At 42.3% G+C, this 23964-nt stretch overlaps 1 protein-coding gene across 1 annotated transcript in view; it reads right to left on the minus strand.

Moving 5' to 3' along the window:
• The window catches only part of LOC124775426 (chorion peroxidase-like), a 58143-nt gene that overhangs the window by 15467 nt on the left and 18712 nt on the right, over positions 1–23964 (minus strand). Inside the window, exon 6 of the mRNA XM_047250259.1 lies at positions 20154–20336. Coding sequence (XP_047106215.1) covers positions 20154–20336 — 183 coding nt within the window. The remainder of the gene's footprint in view (positions 1–20153; positions 20337–23964) is intronic.

Genomic DNA, 23964 nt, shown 5'->3' on the forward strand with positions numbered 1-23964 from the left:
TTTAAAATACTATAAATTTGCATTATGTAAGAAGATATTTTCTTTCATCTCCATTTGAGTAATTTAATTAGATAAACATATCACTTTTACAAAACACCTCTAGGGGTGCTATTAACACTACACAGAGAATGCACATCATGGTTTACCTAATAACAAAATAATAATTAGATATGAATTAATCAGTTTGAGCAGTTGGCACTGACATTCCTCTTTCAATAGGTACACAGTAAAAATGTCTTAGAAGACAGACAAATATTATGGCAGATAATGTCTGTATAAGTTTAAGATGAATCTCCATGGTAAACAGAGGTCTTTCTTAATCTGGACTTTGACAGACTTGCTCACATTCTCTGCTGTAGCCTTCCTTCGTTTCTTCAGAAAGTCTGAGATAACTCAGCATTTTTCTAGGAGCCTGCCAGTGTTGCCTGACTTCAAGCACATTTGCTAATAGCATACATCCAACTTTATTCATTTTGAAATGTAAATATAACATGTAGAAGAGCACAATATCAAAAATGTATGCAATCTTTGAAAGAAAAAAAAAAAGAGAGATGAATGGATTGGAAAGAAGATATTTGTAATACTTCAAAGAAGACAAACTCAGTTTACATGATAGCCAATAGAACAACCAACTAAAAATGAAAATAAAAACTAGTGATGACAGATAATGTTGTGCTGTCGTACCCAGATATGAATTCTCTTCGAAGATGCTTTCAGTATCAACCATTGTAGCTTTTTCAAACATTGGAAACTCCAGGTTGGACTACTGACAATATAAGGAAAAAGATGACATGTTGAGTTGCAGATAGGCACAACGAAAAGACTGTTACACATTTAGCTTTCAGCCCAAGTCTTCTTCAGAAAAGGAAACACCCACACACTCATTTACACAAGCAAGCGCACCTCACACATACACGATTGCCATCACTGGCAGCTCAGACAGGTCTGAATAAGGCCCTTGACTGAAATCTGAATGTGTAACAGCCTCTTTGTTGTGCCTGTCTGCAACTCAGTGTATCATTGTTATGGTGAACAGCAATCTACCCTTTTCCTTCTATTGTCAATGTAGCTTTTTGTTGTCCACTCAATTTATGACCACTATTGTGAGTCTTAGTTGGGGAATGGTTGTTCAGTGATCTCTGGCTCTTGTTCCAAATACTGTCAGAGTTAAATATGTCTCATGCACATTCCTAATACCAGTGCTTCAACTTCATCTTTTTACCATGAAAGCAATCATATCTTGGACAAGCTCAATCAACTTTCTGGTATGACCAGAAACCTTATCTGAGAATGCATAGTTATAGGCAGATAATACACATTAGTAACACAAATTACTCCTCTGAAATATATGTTCTAGAAAGCAATAGTAACAACTACGAGGGTGGTTTGAAAAGTTCTCAGAACAGAATAGAAAAAAAAAGTACTTACATCACTGAATTTTTAAAAAAATTTTCAATGTAGTCTTCTTGTAGATTAATGCACTTGGTCCAATGATGTTCCAGTACCTTAATCCCATCTCTAGGCCTGCAAAATAGTTGTCAACTCTGGCTATCAGTTCTTCATTTGACGTGAATCTTCGTCTACCAAGAAAAATTTTAAGTTTTGGGAAGAGGTGGAAGTCTGATGGAGCCATATCAGGTGAAAAAGGCGGGTGTGCCAACAATTCATATCTTAGTTCGCGTAATTTTGCAATGGTGATGGCACGTGTGTGGGCTAGCATTGTCTTGATGGAAGATGACTTTCTTCCTTGCTAAACCTGGCCTTTTTTCACATATCTTTTATTGCAATTTGCCCAGGAGGCAAAATCTCTTTTGCATCCAAGAACATTGATGCCATGACCGTTCATGCCAAAGGAATTTTATTTGCTTTCTTTGGCAACGGAGAATCAGCATGTTTCCACTGCTTTGACTGTTGTTTAGTCTCTGGGGCATAGTAGTGCACCCAAGTTCCATCTGTGGTCACAAACTGGTGCTAAAAATCTTGTTTGTTTCTCGTAAAACAGGCCAAACATTGTTCCGACATGTCCATTCTCATGCGTTTTTGATCCAGCATCAAGAGTCGTGGCACCCATCTTGCAGATAATTTTTTCATTTCTAATTCTTCAGTTAAAATGTGAAATATCCTTTCAGGTGACAAGCATGCATAATTTCACACACTTCCAATCGGTGATCATCAATTTTGTGTACTTTTGCAATGAGCACCCCCCCCCATGAACCATGGACCTTGCCGTTGGTGGGGAGGCTTGCGTGCCTCAGCGATACTGATGGCCGTACCGTAGGTGCAACCACAACGGAGGGGTATCTGTTGAGAGGCCAGACAAACATGTGGTTCCTGAAGAGGGGCAGCAGCCTTTTCAGTAGTTGCAGGGGCAAGAGTCTGGATGATTGACTGATCTGGCCTTGTAACATTAACCAAAACGGCCTTGCTGTGCTGGTACTGCGAACGGCTGAAAGCAAGGGGAAACTACAGCCGTAATTTTTCCTGAGGACATGCAGCTTTACTGTATGATTAAATGATGATGGCGTCCTCTTGGGTAAAATATTCCGGAGGTAAAATAGTCCCCCATTCGGATCTCCGGGTGGGGACTACTCAAGAGGACGTCATTATCAGGAGAAAGAAAACTGGCGTTCTACGGATCGGAGCGTGGAATGTCAGATCCCTTAATCGGGCAGGTAGGTTAGAAAATTTAAAAAGGGAAATGGATAGGTTAAAGTTAGATATAGTGGGAATTAGTGAAGTTCGGTGGCAGGAGGAACAAGACTTTTGGTCAGGTGATTACAGGGTTATAAATACAAAATCAAATAGGGGTAATGCAGGAGTAGGTTTAATAATGAATAAAAAAATAGGAGTGCGGGTTAGCTACTACAAACAGCATAGTGAACGCATTATTGTGGCCAAGATAGACACAAAGCCCATGCCTACTACAGTAGTACAAGTTTATATGCCAACTAGCTCTGCATATGATGAAGAAATTGATGAAATGTATGACGAGATAAAAGAAATTATTCAGGTAGTGAGAGGAGACGAAAATTTAATAGTCATGGGTGACTGGAATTCGTCAGTAGGAAAAGGGAGAGAAGGAAACATAGGAGGTGAATATGGATGGGGGGGAAGAAATGAAAGAGGAAGCCGCCTTGTAGAATTTTGCACAGAGCATAACTTAATCATAGCTAACACTTGGTTCAAGAATCATAAAAGAAGGTTGTATACCTGGAAGAATCCTGGAGATAGTAAAAGGTATCAGATAGATTATGTAATGGTAAGACAGAGATTTAGGAACCAGGTTTTAAACTGTAAGACAGTTCCAGGGGCAGATGTGGATTCTGACCACAATATATTGGTTATGAACTGCAGATTGAAACTGAAGAAACTGCAAAAAGGTGGGAATTTAAGGAGATGGGACCTGGATAAACTGAAAGAACCAGAGGTTGTAGAGAGTTTCAGGGAGAGCATAAGGGAACAATTGACAGGGATGGGGGAAAGAAACACAGTAGAAGAAGAATGGGTAGGTCTGAGGGATGAAGTAGTGAAGGCAGCAGAGGATCAAGTAGGTAAAAAGACGAGGGCTAATAGAAATCCTTGGGTAACAGAAGAAATATTGAATTTAATTGATGAAAGGAGAAAATATAAAAATGCAGTAAATGAAACAGGCAAAAAGGAATACAAACGTCTCAAAAATGAGATCGACAGGAAGTGCAAAATGGCTAAGCAGGGATGGCTAGAGGACAAATGTAAGGATGTAGAGGCTTGTCTCACTAGAGGTAAGATAGATACTGCCTACAGGAAAATTAAAGAGACCTTTGGAGAGAAGAGAACCACTTGTATGAATATCAAGAGCTTAGATGGCAACTCAGTTCTAAGCAAAGAAGGGAAGGCAGAAAGGTGGAAGGAGTATATAGAGGGTTTATACAAGGGCGATGTACTTGAGGACAATATTATGGAAATGGAAGAGGATGTAGATGAAGTTGAAATGGGAGATAAGATACTGCGTGAAGAGTTTGACAGAGCACTGAAAGACCTGAGTTGAAACAAGGCCTCGGGAGTAGACAACATTCCATTAGAACTACTGATGGCCTTGGGACAGCCAGTCATGACAAAACTCTACCATCTGGTGAGCAAGATGTATGAGACAGGCGAAATACCCACAAACTTCAAGAAAAATATAATAATTCCAATCCCAAAGAAAGCAGGTGTTGACAGATGTGAAAATTACCGAACTATCAGTTTAATAAGTCACAGCTGCAAAATACTAACGCGAATTCTTTACAGATGAATGGAAAAACTAGTAGAAGCGGACCTCGGGGAAGATCAGTTTGGATTCCGTAGAAATGTTGGAACACGTGAGGCAATACTAACCTTACGACTTATCTTAGAAGAAAGATTAAGAAAAGGCAAACCTACGTTTCTAGCATTTGTAGACTTAGAGAAAGCTTTTGACAACGTTAACTGGAATACTCTCTTTCAAATTCTGAAGGTGGCAGGGGTAAAATACAGGGAGCGAAAGGCTATTTACAATTTGTACAGAAACCATATGGCAGTTATAAGAGTCGAGGGGCATGAAAGGGAAGCAGTGGTTGGGAAAGGAGTGAGACAGGGTTGTAGCCTCTCCCCGATGTTATTCAATCTGTATATTGAGCAAGCAGTAAAGGAAACAAAAGAAAAATTCGGAGTAGGTATTAAAATTCATGGAGAAGAAGTAAAAACTTTGAGGTTCGCCGATGACATTGTAATTCTGTCAGAGACAGCAAAGGACTTGGAAGAGCAGTTGAACGGAATGGACAGTGTCTTGAAAGGAGGATATAAGATGAACATCAACAAAAGCAAAACGAGGATAATGGAATGTAGTCAAATGAAATCGGGTGATGCTGAGGGGATTAGATTAGGTAATGAGACACTTAAAGTAGTAAAGGAGTTTTGCTATTTAGGGAGTAAAATAACTGATGATGGTCGATGTAGAGAGGACATAAAATGTAGACTGGCAATGGCAAGGAAATCGTTTCTGAAGAAGAGAAATTGTCAGGAAGTCGTTTCTGAAAGTATTTCTATGGAGTGTAGCCATGTATGGAAGTGAAACATGGACGATAACCAGTTTGGACAAGAAGATAATAGAAGCTTTCGAAATGTGGTGCTACAGAAGAATGCTGAAGATAAGGTGGGTAGATCACGTAACTAATGAGGAGGTATTGAATAGGATTGGGGAGAAGAGAAGTTTGTGGCACAACTTGACTAGAAGAAGGGATCGGTTGGTAGGACATGTTTTGAGGCATCAAGGGATCACAAATTTAGCATTGGAGGGCAGTGTGGAGGGTAAAAATCATAGAGGGAGACCAAGAGATCAATACACTAAGCAGATTCAGAAGGATGTAGGTTGCAGTAGGTACTGGGAGATGAAGAAGCTTGCACAGGATAGAGTAGCATGGAGAGCTGCATCAAACCAGTCTCAGGACTGAAGACCACAACAACAACAACATTGCAATGAGCAGTGACACATCTTGGCCGATCACTGCATGGATCATCATCAAAGCTCTCCCAACCAAATTTAAATTCATTTGTTCACTTGGAAACAGTTGACTATGAAGGAGCAGAGTCCATCAGGGTATTCTGGAAATTGGCACGAATGTTCTATGCTTTCATACCTTTCTTTACGAAGTACTTAATCACTGCTCGAATCTCAATTTTTTTCCATATTTGCAAATCGTTACATGGGAACAAAAACAGAGTCATGTCACCACCACAGTTCTCTTCCAAGAGCACTGATGTGGCACCTGTTTACAGGCAACAGTCCAATGAATATCACATGAGCAACTCGTTGCGTTAGCTCTGACTTCTCATAGTGATTCTGAGAACTTTTCAAACCACTCTCATATGATAATTGCTCCACACTCATGATACACTGAAAGTCCTCTTCAACACTGACCTTTCAGATCTGCGTAGGTGGCAATCTGTTTCGCATCACATGCTTGATTCTTGTTATTTCCATCCCCCACCCCACTTTTGAATTGTGTTAAAATCCTCTTGTACTTTCTATTCTTGAATTTATGCTTCTTTATAATGCGCTCTCTCTACACCCCCCCCCCCCCCCCCCCTTGCATTTATTTATTCACCACAGATTTCTGCCTCTCTCTTTTTCCTTGTAGTCTTTCCTCCAGACTAGTTTTTTCTTTGCCTCTGCTCTTTGTCTTCTCTTCAATGGTGTTTCATTAATTTATCATTATTTCAAACATTATCTGCAGCCTACTTATTTCACTTTACTTACAGTCTGGTTGTAACCTCTTTTTAACCTTGCGTTCTAAGAAACTTCTTTCTCTGTGTGACATATTCAATTCTTTTATTTTCTTCTTCTTCCATAGCTCATTGTCCTTTGATAATGTTCAAAACTGTTTACCGATTAAATTTAGTTTTGTGTTAGGTTGCTGTGTAAGTGTTGGGGAAATTTAGTAACTGATCTAGAACTTGTGAATGAAAGAAGAAACTTAACCAAAGATAATACTTAAAACTTTTGTATTATTCAGCAAACTGAAATCTTAACTTGAAATAGCAAGGCTTCAATAAAATGAACAATGTGAAGTCCATCTATTTACTACTTATTGAAAAAAAACTTGTGTGTTCTGTCTCCTGCAAATTGTTGTTAAATAGTAGGAAATATTTTGGGATTTCATCACAAAGTTTGTATAGTAATAAAGTGCATAAGTAGATGACTTGCAATACCTTAGAAGCAACATGAATAACTGTAAGTATGCTCTCTGAGACACACATTCTCCTTAACTCTCATTACTCTAAATATGTAATTCTGCATCCATCTATTCATTCATTTATTCATTCACTCATTCATTCATTGTGATCTACAGATACCATCAAGAAGAATCTTCAGGGATGTGGACTGAATGTATACACTGCATGAACAATAAACCATCACAATGTAGCATAACAATGTTATAACGATTGCACCAGATACATGTGATTTTGTTAGTTAGTGACAAATCCAATGCTTTGGAAAACAGTTATGTTAAATAGTGTTATGGCATAGAATAATAATGAGCAGGAAATTATAAACGTTTATTAAAACTTATTCGAATTGCTATGGGCAATATCAAGTTAAGCCAAAGACGCTGGCTGAAGCAGGAAGCATACCAGCACATTGCAAATGGGTCATGCCTGCAATGCATTATGCCACCTCCGCCGAGTGAGAAGTATGCATTCAGCAAAAGAAGTCTTTGACATAGAACCAAGGGAAGAGAGAGAAGGATGTTTATTTTCTTGTAAGTCATGGTGTGAGAAACTGTGTCTTACACAAGAACACATAGCAAGGACCTGATACAGCAGTTAACAGCTTGCTACCTGAATATGGCACAATAAAGATGGGAAATGTGGTCATTATGAACCAAGCCATTCAATATAGCCTCATACTAGTTCTCTTTAAATACTTCAGTTTTCCAGCTCACATCAGTGAGTCACTGGGAGCATGGCATTCACAGCAATATCACTGAATTGTATGATTATGACACTGTAGTGAATGTATATCCCAGACTCTTCAGCACAGTCAATGAACTAGCCAAAGATGTATTCAAGGTGACAGTTTTCACCTGATGAGCTTCACACAGCTCATGACCTATCATAGACTGATACGTAAACTGACTGTCTTCCAACAAGACCACTCACAGAGTGCTATTAGCACTGAATTTCAATACAGAAGCCAGCAGTTGGGCTTCTTGAAGTCCACTTTCCTGTTCAACACCTGGACATCTCCAGGTGATGAAACCTGCCAGGCTGGTAGGGAGGACATCAACCAACCACACGACTACTGACACCAGATACATCACTGACAGATCATCAAGGGTCACTGTAGAATTCAGAGTTGGACCAAGGGCATTTCAACAGCCAGCGCAGGTAAACTTTTGTGCCGGGCATGGCTGCTGCATGCCTGCCGGCAACCCACCATAGCAGTGAGGTTGCGAACACTATCGTCTGGACATGCAGTCACTGAGCTAATTAAAGAGACATCAGCTAGAATCAAACAAACAACTGAATGAAGCATCATCTGAGGCTGGTGCAAAAGAGCAATAAATCGTAAACACAGTGAATAAATGTTTGAACTTCAAAAATGTTTTACTAGTATTGAAGATGCTTCACAGAAAAGAAAACAGTTACCTACATTTGTACCATCAGAGACCTATTTACAATACATAACTACTTATTATGCAACTTGCCATGTAACTAACTGGATTTTCAATCTTTGTATCTAAATAATCAGATAATTTGCATAAAAAGTGGCCAATGATAAATGTTTTTAATTTTCTTTTTAATTGATGAGGATTCCTAATTTCTTGCTTTTTGTTAGGTGAGAGCTTGTTGAATACCTTTGCATGAGAGTATAGAATTATCTTCACTCTAAACCCTGGACTAGAAGACATTATCTGCATGAATATCATTTTCATCTTGTATTGAGATTGTGTGGCTCACAGTTCAGCTGAAACTGAGTTTTACTGGCAGCTACACAGAACAGTAATGAGATAGTGTACTGAGATCTGACTGTAGAAATTCCAAGAACCTTAAATACACCTCTGCAAGATGTGAGGTTATTTACTTAACAGCATAAATTGTAGTATAATATATTACTGATCTGTTTCTACTTTATCTGTAATCTGTGCAACAACAGACTGTACTGTGAAATTATAATATACTTTTTTATGTATGGTAAGGAAATTTGAAATAGAATATAAATAATTTAGGGGTAAAGGAGACATCACCAAATAGTAGAGTCATTGACAGATCCACAAAAAATCTTGCTAGTTTTCAGAAAACTCCTTTAATGAGCTGGAAACTTAATTTGCTTTACATGCTTTGCCCCAGAAGCTAATTTCAAAACATAACTGGGAGTAAAAGTATGTAAAATAATCCAGTAATCTAACAAAAGATATTTCTAAAAGCAAAATGTGCTGATCTGGTCTTTTTGATTAGTTTATATATGTGTTGAGGCCATTTTAACACGTTATCCTGTTGGAGTCCACAGAATTTTACATAGTGTGTTTCTTTTAGTGTATTACCATTAATGACTGCTTCTGGTGCTAGTAAGTGTTTCTTACTTGTTTAAAACTGCATAATATAAATCTTTGTGAGGTTAAGTTTTAAACTACAGAATGAATTTTTGCTCTGCAGTGGAGCTTGTGCTGTGCACTGTTGTGGAAACCAACAGATGCACACAGAAGTAGAGGAAGACCTCATAATAACTGGAAACAAACTTTTGCAAAGAAACTTCAGTGCATGGTTATGAACTGAGAGGAAGCTGGAAACCTGGCACCTGATCTAGTTTGCTGGTTGAAACTTGTAGCCTGATTTGCTACTTACCACTAGAGGAATGAAGTCTAAGTCTGAGATATTGTAAGGATAACACCATTGGGGCTCCTGCATGTATCACTTACCCTCACACATTGTACTGTTTTTAACACACTCTTTTGTAGAACTTCCTGGCAGATTAAAAGTGTGTGGCAGACTAGGACTCAAACTTGGACCTTTGCCTCTCGTGATAGGTGCTCTACCAACTAAGCTATCCAAGGAGACTCTTGACCCACCATCACAGTCCTGCTGCTCCCAGTACCTCATCTTCTATCTCGCAAATTTCACAGAAGTTCTCCTGAATATCTGTGGGACTGCTTAGTTGGTAGAGACCTTGCCCATAAAAGGCAAAGGTCCCAGCTTTGAGTTCTAGGCTGGCACAAAGATTTAATCTGCCAGGAAGGTTCAGGTCTTCAAATTTTTGCCATGAACCAATGCTAGGTATGTTCTGTATCTGGTGTCTGATAAGACTGAATTTGGGTCCTTGATTAACCCACTGGCTTATACAGCCAGCTCACAGCTGGTCACAGGTTTCAAGTCCATTGTTACATTGCCAGCTGTGAGACAGGCTGAGCAGCTATAGCTCTTTCTTAGTGTTTCTTTTTCTCCATTAACAGACATGGCATGACATGTTATATATCATTGGAAAACTGAAAAATCAGTCTGTTCAGTGGTGTACAACACGTTCAATTTCTTCTGACATTTTGTGAGTTACAAGCAATATTTTTCTGTTTTTGTTAGGTCAATTCCATCAAGAAAATGCCCTCCAGAACTTGTGTAGTTTGCAAAGCATGGAAGGAGAAAAATAAACAAGGTATGAGTGTGAGAAATGTTAAGTGGCACTGCATAAAACTGTATTTTTTTGGGTATACCACACCAACAAAAACTTCTAAAACAGTATTATCTTCACTCGTCATTGGTTTGATAAATGCCAAGGATAGATTGATAAAGAATTTCTGTCAAAAAATTATATTATTTTGACAAAGGTGTGTAAGACAAAAATGCTGATTTTTGTAAATTCAAATAGTAAATATAGGGTTGACTATGGGGAATAAGACAAAAATGCTGATTTTTGTAAATTCAAATAGTAAATGTAGGGTTGACTATGGGGAAAAATATTGGTAAGTCAATGGGTTAATTCACCTGTGTCATCAGCAAGCATTACTGTTTTTGAATAGTCATCCTAAGTCACTGGAAGATACCTTACTTGTATTAAGAACAAGAGTGGATCTAATACAGATTCTTGTGGGATGCCAGTGCTATGTTCCTTAATTTTGATGTTATTTTCATACCTGTGGCACAGTCTGTCGTTGTGGAACACTGCTTTCTGCTATGAATGTGAGATTTCATCCATCCTAGATGGAGTCCACTAAAAATGTAAATGTCATGTGACTAGGGTCTCCCCGTCAGGTAGACTGTTCGCCGGGTGCAAGTCTTTCGATTTGATGCCACTTCAGTGACTTGCTCATCAATTGTGATGAAATGATGATGAGTAGGACAACAAAACACCCAGTCCCTGAGTGGAGAAAATCTCCGACCCAGCTGGGAATTGAACCTGGGCTCTTAGGATTGACATTCTGTCACGCTGACCACTCAGCTACCAGGGGCGGACATAGATGCCACTAAAGCCATAACATTTTAGTTTATCAAGTAGAATTTCACAGTCTGTACAATCTAAGGCTTTGATAAGGTCATAGAATATATCACTAGGATCAAACTGTTCTGTTTAGCTCTCCATGGAAGTCTTTTCTCACACCTTGTATGTGTCTATAAGTGAAGAACCCTATACTAAAGTCAAACCAGAGGCAGTTAACATGTTCTGCTCACAACAGTGGGTCAATACTAGATATAGTCCAGTTTCTCAAAAATCTCTTAAAATATGTCTGTAAAAATAAATGGTTTGCTTATCTCCAGTTTTATGGTTGAGTGTTGTTACAAAATATTGAAACCTGTCAGTAAATACACCTTAAAATCATGACTGTTTACAAAGATAGCTTCTGCAGCTACATACATACATATTCCACATGCCATTATATGGTGCATGATGGAGGGTTCCTTGTACCAATACTAGTCATTTTCTTTTCTGCTCCACATGCAAACAGAGTGGGGATAAAACGACTGTCTGTGTGCCTCCATATAAGCTCCAATTTCTCTTATCTTCATGGTCCTTACATGAAATGTGCACTGGTGGCACGCAATTCTTGTGCAGTCAGCTTCAAATATTGGTTCATTAAATTTCTTCCACTGTGTTTCACAAAAAGTCATTTTCCCTCCAGGGGTCCCCATTTGAGTCCTTGAAACATCTCCATAATACCCACGTGTTGATGGAACCTAAGCCGGCTGAAGTGGCTGTGCGGTTAAAGGCGCTGCAGTCTGGAACCGCAAGACCGCTACGGTCGCAGGTTCAAATCCTGCCTCGGGCATGGATGTTTGTGATGTCCTTAGGTTAGTTAGGTTTAACTAGTTCTAAGTTCTAGGGGACTAATGACCTCAGCAGTTGAGTCCCATAGTGCTCAGAGCCATTTGAGCCATTTTTTTTTATGGAACCTACTGGTTACAAATCTGTCAGTCTGCCTCTGAATTGCTTCAATTCCTTCCTTGAATTTGATCTGATAGGGATCCCAAACACTCAAGCAGTACACAAGAGCAGGTTGCACTAGTGTTCTATATGCAGTCTCCTTTATAGATGAGCTACACTTTCCTAACATTCTCCCAGTGAACCAGAGTGAACCATTCACCTTCTCTGGTCTCCTCTATAGATGAGCTACACTTTCCTAACATTCACCCAATAAACCAAAGTTGACCATCACTTTCCCTGCTATCATCCACATGTTCTCATTTGTGTAATGTGATATGTGGTTTATTCATCTCATTACGTACAATTTTCAAATCATTTGATTTGATGTACAGGTGACATATCAAGGTTTACAAAAGAAACTTTTTTCACTTTTTTGAGATAAATACAAAAGTTTACATTATATTTTACATTTCTAAGTTACACACATACATAAAATAATACATGTAATACAATCCCTGTGTTCAGACTGTGAAGCGGTCCTCAATGAATTCATCAACAGAAAAACAAGACATTTCCACCAGAAGAGTAGAGCAATCTTTTCTGTGAACTAATCTCCATTTTAAATATATTACTGACTTTTATTTTACTGAACATTTTTAACACCATATACTCTGGTGTTTGGGCATAAAGTTTTAAATTATGTGTTGGAAGTTTGAAGTTATCTCTGTGGCGAATGCTGTAGTATTTCATTTCATATTGCTTTGAAACATTATGCCTAAGTACTGAATCAGTGTGACTGTTTCAAACAGCACTCAGCTAATGTTGTATTTGTACATTATGAGATTCTTTTTCCTATTCACCTGCACTATCTTACATTTTTCTACATTTAGAGCAAGCTTTCATTCATCATACCTACTACTCTACTACTACTACTACTACTACTACTAACTAGAAATTATCTTTTATCTTCCTACAGTCACCCACAACACCTCTCCATACACCATAGCACCATCAGAAAACAGTTGCAGATTCTGCTTGCCCCATCCATCAGATCATTCGTATATCTAGAGAATAAGAGAAATTCTATCACACTTCCCTGGGGCACTCCTGATGATACCCTTGACTCTGATGAACAGTCATCTTTGAGGATAACGAACTGGGTTCTATTACTTAAGATGTCTTTGAGCCACTTGCATATCTGGAAACTTATTCCATATGCTCATAACTTCATCAACAGTCTGCACTGGGCCACAGTATCAAATGTTTCCTGGAAAGGTGAGACTATGGACTCTTCCTATTCCCCCCCCCCTACCCTGCGGGTCCGGGGATTAGAATAGGCCCGAGGTATTCCTGCCTGTCGTAAGAGGCGACTAAAAGGAGTCCCTCCCCCTCACGGGGGTAGTTAGCGCCTGCGTCCGGAGACAGACGGTTCCACGACCTCTATTTGTGGTCATCTTGCTTTTTCACTTCTCGTTTCTTCCTACCTTTGGTTGGTTCCTTTCTTTGCTCTTCTCCACCTCACTGTCTTCCTTACTCTTTCCCCCGCAAAATCTCCTTGCCTTCTTATTGCCTTCTTCTCCTTGCCTTCTCATTGCTTCTTCTCCTTGCCTTCTCATTGCCTTCTTCTCCTTGCCTTCTCATTGCCTTCTTCTCCTTGCCTTCTCATTGCCTTCTTCTCCTTGCCTTCTCTGGTCTCCGCCTCGGCGTTTGAGACAGTCTGTCCTCTCTCTCTCTCTCTCTCTCTCTCTCTCTCTCTCTCTCTCTCTCTCTCTCCCCCCCCCTCTCTCTCCTTTTTCCTCTTCTTCCTTCCTCCCTGTGCGCGCCTGAAGGCCGACCCACGCATTCGCACGCGTAGCCGGTGACGGGGTAACGCGTAATTCCCCGCCCTGGGTAGACATGTAAGGTACGTGTGTACCCCCTGGTAAAGGCCAGGCCCGGGGAGGGGTGATTGCCTGAGCTGATACCTTCTGACCATGCCGATTGGTCCCTCCGTCTGTTTCTCGGGAGGTGTGACCTGAGGTGTAAACATTCACCTAAGGCGGGAGTGCCCTCTGAGAGGGTCCCCACAAGGAAGGAGTGCGCCATCGGAGACGCTGGCAATCATGGGGGATTCCTCCGCAATGGATTTCACTCCATCTGTCTCGACTTCTGCCCAAAAACGGAAACGTGACCAGCCACCAGTGACAAAAGTACTACCGCCTGTCCCACAGGTCCTCGTCGTTTCTCGATCTGAGGATGGAAAGGATTTTTCCTCTGTCAACCCTTTCGTTATCCAGAAGGGTGTAGATGCCATAGCCGGATCTGTCAAATCTTGTACCAGGTGGCGTAACGGTACCTTATTACTAGAAACTGAGAGCGCCTTTCAGGCACAAAAACTGCTTCGGGCCACACTCCTGTACACGTTCCCTGTGCGGGTGGAGGCTCACCGAACTTTGAATTCGTCTCGTGGTGTGGTCTATACTCGCTCCCTCGACGGATTGACAGACGAGGAGATTCAATCATTCCTCGCTGAGCAGGGCGTGACGGCTGTCCATAGGGTCATGAAAAAGGTCAACAATGACCTTGTACCGAGCGGACTCTTTTCTTGACCTTTGATAGTGTCAAGCTGCCATCGCGCATCAAGGCGGGCTATGAGGTTATTTCTGTTCGCCCCTATGTCCCGACACCTACTCGCTGTTACCAGTGTCAGCGTTTCAATCACACTCGACAGTCTTGTTCCAATGCAGCTAAATGTGTCACTTGTGGCAGGGATGCCCATGAGGGCGACTGTCCACCTCCGTCTCCTCATTGTGTGAACTGTCAGGGTGACCATGCCGCATCCTTGCGCGACTGTCCTGTCTATAAGGAAGAACGCTGTATCCAAGAAATTCGGGTCAAAGAGAAAGTGTCCACCTCGGCTGCTCGCAAGCTATTGGCTAGTAGGAAGCCCACGCTGCTCCCAGCGGGGAAATACAGTACTGTCCTCGCCTCTCCTCGGACTACCAGGGAGGTGGCAACCCAGACATGCGATCTGACCTTCAGCACCACGGTCGTCCGTTCGGCCAGTGCTAAGATCACCCGGTCGACGTCTCCTCTTCCTCCCGTCACCCCTCAGACGCAAGCACCTTCATCAGCTTCTGCCAAGACGAAGACCCAGAAGTCAGATGCACGGGCCTTCAAGAAGGAACCGTCCCGTGCAGACTTCCTACGTACCTCGACCTCCCAGCCTTCGACCGGTACTTCCACCAAACGTCCTTCCAAGAAGGCGCATAGGAAGCACAGTTCTCCTTCTCCGCCACGGCGCATTTCTTCTCCTGCGTCACCCAGCGGTTGCCGCCCCAGGCCGTCATCCGTTTTGCCTGGCCGCACCGCTGGTAGCCGAACATCTGGCCGTTCACCGGTGGAGGAAGCTCCCCCTCCCGGCCATCTTCCCAAGATGGCCGATGAACCTATAGACCCAATGGACGATGACTGTCCACCTACTGATAGCGGCGGCAGTGCTCGCTCGAAGCCAGGCCCTCAGCGGCCTTCGAGGTGACCCCTTCTTTCGTCTTCCTTTTCTTCTTACGATGGCACATATTCACTGGAATATTCGCAGCATTCGCTCCAACCGAGAGGACTTGACGTTGCTACTCTGCTTGCACCGTCCGCTCGTCGTAGCCCTCCAGGAAACGAAGCTACGCCCATGCGATCAAATTGCCTTGGCACACTACACCTCTGTGCGTTTTGACCTACCCCCTGTGGTAGGTATCCCGGCCCATGGAGGGGTTATGTTGCTGGTCCAGGATGATATTTACTACGATCCCATCACGTTGCACACCGGCCTGCAGGCAGTAGCCATCTGCATTACTCTCCCCACTTTTACATTTTCCACTTGTACCGTTTACACTCCATCGTCATCTGCCGTTACCAGGGCAGACATGATGCAACTTATTGCTCAGCTACCTGCACCATTTTTGTTAACTGGAGACTTCAATGCCCACCATCCCCTTTGGGGCTCTCCAGCATCCTGCCCGAGGGGCTCCCTGTTAGCAGACCTTTTCAACCAGCTCAATCTTGTCTGCCTCAATACTGGTGCCCCTACCTTTCTTTCGGACACATCTCACACCTATTCCCATTTAGACCTCTCTATATGTACTCCCCAACTTGCACGCCGGTTTGAGTGGTATGCACTTTCTGATACATATTCGAGCGACCACTTCCCGTGTGTTATCCATCTCCTGCAGCATACCCCCTCTCCGTGCTCCTCTAGTTGGACCATCTCCAAGGCAGACTGGGGGCTCTTCTCTTCCAGGGCGACCTTTCAGGATCAAACCTTCACAAGCTGTGATCGTTAGGTTGCACACCTCACGGAAGTCATTCTCGCTGCTGCTGAATATTCCATCCCTCACCCTACTTCTTCTCCACGTCGCGTACCGGTCCCCTGGTGGACCGCAGCATGTAGAGACGCTTTACGTGCTCGTCGACGTGCTTTACGCACCTTTAAACGCCACCCTACAGTGGCGAATTGTATCAATTATAAACGATTACGTGCTCAGTGTCGTCTTGTTATCAAAGACAGCAAGAAGGCCAGCTGGGCTGCTTTCACAAGCACCTTCAACAATTTTACTCCTTCTTCTGTTGTCTGGGGTAGCCTGCGCCGGCTATCTGGCACTAAGGTCCACTCACCAGTTTCTGGCTTGACGGTCGCGAATGACGTCCTTGTGGCCCCTGAGGATGTCTCCAATGCCTTCGGCCGCTTTTTCGCCGAGGTTTCGAGCTCCGCTCATCACCACCCTGCCTTCCTCCCCCGCAAACAGGCAGAGGAGGCTAGGCCACCTAACTTCCGCTCCTCGAATCGTGAAAGTTATAATGCCCCATTCACCATGCAGGAACTCGAAAACGCACTTGGCCGATCACGGTCCTCCGCTCCAGGGCCTGATTCTATTCATATTCAGATGCTGAAGAACCTTTCTCCTGCGGGTAAAGGTTTTCTTCTTCGTACTTACAATCGCATCTGGATTGAGGGACATGTTCCCGCATGCTGGCGCGAGTCTATTGTTGTCCCGATTCCTAAGCCGGGGAAGGACAAGCACTTGCCTTCCAGTTATCGACCCATCTCGCTTACCAGCTGTGTCTGTAAAGTGATGGAGCGAATGGTTAACTCTCGGTTGGTTTGGCTGCTCGAGTCTCGACGCCTACTTACCAATGTACAATGTGGATTTCGTAGGCGCCGCTCTGCTGTTGACCATCTGGTTACCTTGTCGACCATCATTATGAATAACTTCTTGCGGAAGCGCCCGACCGCGGCTGTTTTCTTTGATTTGGAGAAGGCTTACGACACCTGTTGGAGGGCGGACATTCTCCGCACCATGCATACATGGGGCCTTCGCGGTCGCCTCCCTCTTTTTATTCGTTCCTTTTTAATGGATCGACAGTTCAGGGTATGTGTGGGTTCTGTCCTGTCAGACACCTTTCACCAGGAGAATGGGGTGCCACAGGGCTCAGTTTTGAGCGTCGCTCTCTTCGCCATAGCGATCAATCCAATAATGGATTGCCTCCCAGCTGATGTATCAGGCTCCCTTTTCGTAGACGATTTTACCATCTATTGCAGCGCGCAGCGTACGTGTTTCCTGGAGCGCTGTCTTCAGCGTTCTCTTGACCGTCTTTACTCCTGGAGTGTCGCCAATGGCTTCCGTTTTTCTGCCGAGAAGACGGTCTGTATTAACTTCTGGCGCTACAAAGAGTTTCTCCCACCGTCCTTACGACTCGGTCCCGTTGCTCTCCCATTCGTGGAGACAACAAAATTTTTAGGTCTTACATTTGTCAGGAAACTTAGTTGGTCTCCACATGTGTCATATTTGGCTGCCCGTTGTACCCGTTCTTTAAATGTCCTCCGTGTTCTCAGTGGTATGTCGTGGGGAGCGGATCGAACCGTCCTGCTTCGTCTATATCGGTCGATCGTCCGCTCCAAGCTGGATTATGGGAGCTTCGTATACTCCTCTGCACGGCCATCCATCTTACGCCGCCTCAACTCCATACAACATCGGGGTTTACGACTTGCGATCGGAGCGTTTTATACTAGTCCCGTCGAGAGTCTTCATGCTGACGCTGGTGAGTTGCCACTCACCTACTGGCGCGATGTACTGCTTTGTCGGTATGCCTGTCGGCTACTGGCAATGCCTGACCACCCGTCTTATCGATCCTTTTTTGATGACTCTCTCGACAGTCAATACGGGTTGTATGTCTCTGCCCTGCTACCCCCTGGAATTCGCTTTCGTCGCCTCCTTCAACACCTTAATTTTTCACTCCCTGCAACCTTTCGAGTGGGCGAGAGCCACACGCCGCCTTGGCTCCAGGCTCAGGTTTGTGTCCACCTTGACCTCTGCTCGCTCCCGAAGGAGGTTACCCCCGGTTCAGTCTACCACTCCCGTTTTATCGAACTTCGTTCGAAGTTCATTAATATGACCTTCATTTATACAGATGGCTCTAAGACCAATGACGGGGTTGGATGTTCCTTTATTGTTGGGGCACAAAGTTTCAAATATCGGCTCCATGGCCTTTGTTCGGTCTTCACAGCTGAGCTCTTTGCCCTCTACCAGGCTGTCCTTTACATCTGCCGCCACCGACATTCTGCATATGTCATCTGCTCAGATTCCCTGAGCGCTATCCAGAGCCTCAGTGATCCGTACCCGGTTCACCCTTTCGTGCACCGGATCCAACGCTCTCTTCGGCAGCTGGTGGACGTCGGTTCTCCGGTTAGCTTTATGTGGGTTCCTGGCCATGTCGGTATCCCTGGGAACGAAGCTGCAGATGCCGCGGCCAAGGCTGCGGTCCTCCAGCCTCGGACAGCATCTTGTTGTGTCCCTTCGTCCGATTGTAGCAGGGAAATTTGTCGGCGCATTTTATCGCAGTGGCATGCCGATTGGGCTGCACTCACAGACAACAAACTTCGGGCCCTGAAACCTCTTCCCGTGGCTTGGACGTCCTCCTCACGCCCTTCTCGGCGGGAGGAGGTCGTTTTGGCCCGGTTACGAATTGGCCACTGCCGGTTCAGCCATCGCCATCTGCTGACGGCTGCGCCGGCGCCGTTCTGCCCCTGTGGGCAATTGCTGACGGTCTGCCATATTTTAACGGTCTGTCCGGATTTTAACACCCTGCGTCTTGATCTTGGCCTGCCATGTACTGTAGAAGCCATTTTAGCGGATGACCCACGAGCAGCTGCTCGCGTTCTTCATTTTATCAATTTGACAACCCTCTCAAAGGACATTTGATTCTGCTGTTTTCCTTTTTTAATCCTATGCCTGTCAGTCTGTCTTTTATCGTGTTTTCTGTTTTGTTGCTGTTTTAAACTTGTGACTCGCGGTGCATTCCTCACGTAGTCTGGGCGCTAATGACCGTTGAAGTTGTGCGCCCTAAAAAAAAAGAAAAAAAAAGGTCTTCCTATTCCCCTTCTTCCATGGTTCACAGGGTATCATGTAAGAAAAGGGCAACCTGAGTTTCACGTGAGTGATTCATTCTAAATCCATCCTGATTTATGGGCAGAAGCTTTTCCATCTCAAAGAAATTTATTATATTCAAACTCGGACTGTGTTCAAGGATTCTGCAGCAAAACAATGTTAAGGAAACTGTCCTGAAATTTTGTTTGTCCATTGTTTTATCCTTCTTATACACAGGAATCACCTGTGCTTTTGCTCCACTTGCTAGGGAATCTGTGCTGAGCAGAAGGTTCATGATAAATGCAAGCTAATAAGGGGCCAATGCCATAGTGTACTCTCTGTAAAACCAAATTGGCATCGCATTCAGACTTGGTGATTTATTTGTTTTCAACTATTTTAGTTGGTCCTCTATGCCAAGGAACCTATTACTATGTCCTCCATATGGGGTTCTGTGTGAGACAGGCAAACAACAGTATGTTTGTACAGTCCTCGTGCACAAATGGTTTCAGAACACGAAATTTAAAACTTCAGCTTTCCTTTTTCTATCTTCTATTGTCATGCAAAACTGGTCAACAAGTGACTGGATAGAAACCTTCAGCCTACTTAGCAATTTTATGTAGGACCAGAATTGTCTCAGGTTCTCAGCAAGATCTTTTGCTCTCTTTTGCTAAGGTATGAGGGTGGAAGTTGTTATATGCTTTGCTCATTTATCTTTTTACAGACATACAAATTTCTTATCGGTAATCTTATCATACCAGTACAACATTTTAATACTCACCTAGAAGCGCCCTCATAGCCAGAGGAACTAATGATTTTTAATTACCAGATCAATTTTGTAATTAATTAATAGTTAAAAATTGTTAGTATTACTTATTTCGATAAAACAAAATAAAAGGAATACTTACTGAAAGGCAATAATCTATGTCTACTGTCACAACGAAGAAGACTTGGCTGCACCAGGCTGTGACCAAAACGAAAAGCTGCTGTGGCAAATGCATTCAGTGCTGTTGGGTTCACTTTTATATGGTAACCCTTGTAGTACCCCTTCTGGGTCAGATTCAGCTCAAAAAGTTTGATCACATCTTGTCCTACAGTAAGAAAAGGAAAACAACATATTTCAGTGAGGCAGTAGCTTTTAATTGTTGCAGATAATCAGTATTTTATGTCCACTTGGTCATTTTTATCAATATAAATATATAACAATATAATAGAAGGAAACATTCCACGTGGGAAAAATTTTATATAAAAACAAAGATGAGGTGACTTACCGAACGAAAGCGCTGGCAGGTCGATAGACACACAAACAAACACAAACATACACACAAAATTCAAGCTTTCGCAACAAACTGTTGCCTCATCAGAAAGAGGGAAGGAGAGGGGAAGACGAAAGGAAGTGGGTTTTAAGGGAGAGGGTAAGGAGTCATTCCAATCCCGGGAACGGAAAGACTTACCTTAGGGGGAAAAAAGGACAGGTATACACTTGCACACACGCACATATCCATCCACACATACAGACACAAGCAGACATATTTCATGATGAATTACACTGGAGGAAGTCAAAGAATCAAAATGAGTTTCTTCACAAATGCAGCAGTTTAGGGGACTCAGATTTTCTGTAACTTTACTAAACCAAGTGCAAGCTGAATCACACTGAAAACAATACTTTCACAGCTCACTGAGTGGAGTCTGCTTGTGTCTGTATGTGTGGATGGATATGTGCGTGTGTGCAAGTGTATACCTGTCCTTTTTTCCCCCTAAGGTAAGTCTTTCCGCTCCCGGGATTGGAATGACTCCTTACCCTCTCCCTTAAAACCCACTTCCTTTCGTCTTCCCCTCTCCTTCCCTCTTTCCTGATGAGGCAACAGTTTGTTGCGAAAGCTTGAATTTTGTGTGTATGTTTGTGTTTGTTTGTGTGTCTATCGACCTGCCAGCGCTTTCGTTCGGTAAGTCACCTCATCTTTGTTTTTATATAAATATATAACAAGAGGTAATAGCTTTAGAAAAATAAGTCATAATATTTGTGTGTACATTCTGACAATGATAATTAAATTGCTCATTTAATAAGAGCCTTTACAATGGAATTCTTCTGAGTTTCCTAGGCATATGAGTAGACTATATTCAATGCAGAGTGCGTGGCAACTATCAGAATGAAGACAGTTCTGTCATTTGATGGATATATAGTACATGTACATTGTAAGTTAATGCCATCTTTCTGTCATCAATTGGTAAGCCTCAGGACAATTCGACAGGAAGATGTAAGGCCACTGGAGATGGGCAAGAATATTTTGACAGTACAGTACTGTCTCAGGTGAAATGAGGGTAGCAGACTCAGGTCATCATTTCCACTCAGTGAGCTGTGAAAGTATTGTTTTCAGTGTGATTCAGCTTGCACTTGGTTTAGTAAAGTTACAGAAAATCTGAGTCCCCTAAACTGCTGCATTTGTGAAGAAACTCATTTTGATTCTTTGACTTCCTCCAGTGTAATTCATCATGAAATACTTCAAGGGCGAACAGCTGGATGTCAGTGTCCAGTGGATACAAGTGACCAAATTGCCATCATCAGATGCATTTGACGATGGCAATGTGGTCACTTGCAGAAAATTGTACTCACTGGATACTGACATCTGGCTCTTCACTCACAAACTATTTTGTCAACAAACTCGTTGACACCTTGTGACTGTTCCTGTACCAAAAGCTCTGAAAGTTTTTTTTTTCTTTCACAGTTATAATTAAGAAGCTTACAATACACAAATGAATATAGATATGATAATGGAAAGTCCTTGGTGAATATAAATTTATGTAGGGATGCCCACCAATCAGTTATCCAGCTGAGTGAACAGTCATTGTCAAGCAGTGTTGCAAGAGCAGATTTGACAACACAATGGAACTACATGTTGCTTCAATGGCTGCTTCACAGCCCATGTCATCTGGATCCTTCCCAAAAAGACCAACTTCCGTGAATTACATACCTGGGAACTGCCCTTACAATACATCCTTCAATCCTGTAATCCTCCTGGCCTCAATATTCACTTTTCCCTGCTCCTCGCCTGCCTCCGTCCCTGTCCCAAGTCCCTAACTTCACTCACCTGGCACTCAAACTCTACTCTCCACAGTCACCCACTTCTTCATCTTATTTCCCTTTCATACTCCACTCTTCCATGTCAATGTGCTCTGTGCTCTACACCTTCCACCTCTGACCAGAATGAGCCCATTGATGCCACATTTGTATCATCCAAGTTGAGCTGCAGTGCTGACACAATCTAGTCAGCTGAGATAATGTATGCGTACAGCGTATGTGTACTCTATAGCTCTGAAGAAGTATTTATCTTAAAGCTAGCAATGTTCTCCATCTTGTTCATGAGCCTATTGACGACTCAGTGATGAATCAATGTCTATCTAGTTGATGAGTATTTACAAATGCAGAAGGCTATGTTAATAAGTGATACATCAAATGAAAGGTAGGTAAGTTTCTCATTTGATGTAATGACAAATTTTTATACCTCTTGATTTGGTAATGGTGTTGGATCTCAATAATAAACACAGACACTCATGTTATCCCACAAGATCCCTATCATCCTACATATCAGATACTTAGTGTAAGATGTTTTAGTTGAAATTTCACTAATTAATTAAAGTGGTCATTAATAAAACCACCAGTTACTCTAAACAGGCATGGCACATGTAAAGTTTACACATACCATTTAAAAGGGCTCCTAAAAATGGAATATATGAGTATATCGTAATAATCTGTACATTAATTTTTTATTGTTTAATGCCACAATCTCATGGTTATCAAATACATGTTTTAATTGCAGTAACTAAACTACTCAACCAAAGTTAGTTTGTAAAGTTCCAAATGGTGGCACAAAAAGGTGCTTATTTTCATAATTTAGTTGTGAATTATGTAACATTTTAAATGCTGGGCCATTTATTTCAGTTTAAAGTGAAAAGAGAAGAGGTTGGAAAGGGTAGGCAGTACTTCTGATGAGTTTTTAAAGATTGGCACGGATGCTCTCAGGATGTTTTGCTCATTGTCATTTGTCTTTTGCTTGTAGTCATGAACTTGGTAAGTGAGCAGTGGCTTGGTAGTTTTTCAGTGCAAGTGTTTTGCAGCACTTGAAATTGTGACTGTTTTGTTGTTGCAGTGGGGACTTAGAAATAGTTTACATCACTTTGACAACGGATTATCACTGTTGCAACACTTCAACTTTTTGTGAATGACTGCTTTGATGCAGCAATGGGACTCAGCTTCACATGTGACGATTGGATTTGTGGGACTGGCTAGCACTTTTTTGTGATTATTAGGACTGAGTGAAGTATTTAAAAGAGTGTAATGGAATGTGATCATATGCTTTCTCAACTGCCATTTTTAAGGCAATAATTTTTCAATGTGAGGCTGAATGATAAACAGTTATATTTCATTCTTGTAAACATGTAATGTGAAGTACTGTTTTGATGACCTATTGGCATAGTACCTATAATCAATTTTATTTGCAAGTGCACTAGTCTCCTCACCCTTCAGTATTAATTTAGCATTGTCAGCATTTATAATATTGGGCCATAGGGTAAAACAGTGATAGTCTCCCATATGATTAGTTAGCTGATGTAAAGGAATTGTGAGAGATCATACATTAGTCTATACTCCATATTTTCATACTAAGCAGGAGTTTGGCACACAAATAAGGCACACTGCAGTCTAAACAGCAAATCTGTTGT

This window comes from Schistocerca piceifrons, chromosome 2 (assembly GCF_021461385.2).
Source record: "Schistocerca piceifrons isolate TAMUIC-IGC-003096 chromosome 2, iqSchPice1.1, whole genome shotgun sequence".
NCBI classification, from domain to species: domain Eukaryota; kingdom Metazoa; phylum Arthropoda; class Insecta; order Orthoptera; family Acrididae; genus Schistocerca; species Schistocerca piceifrons.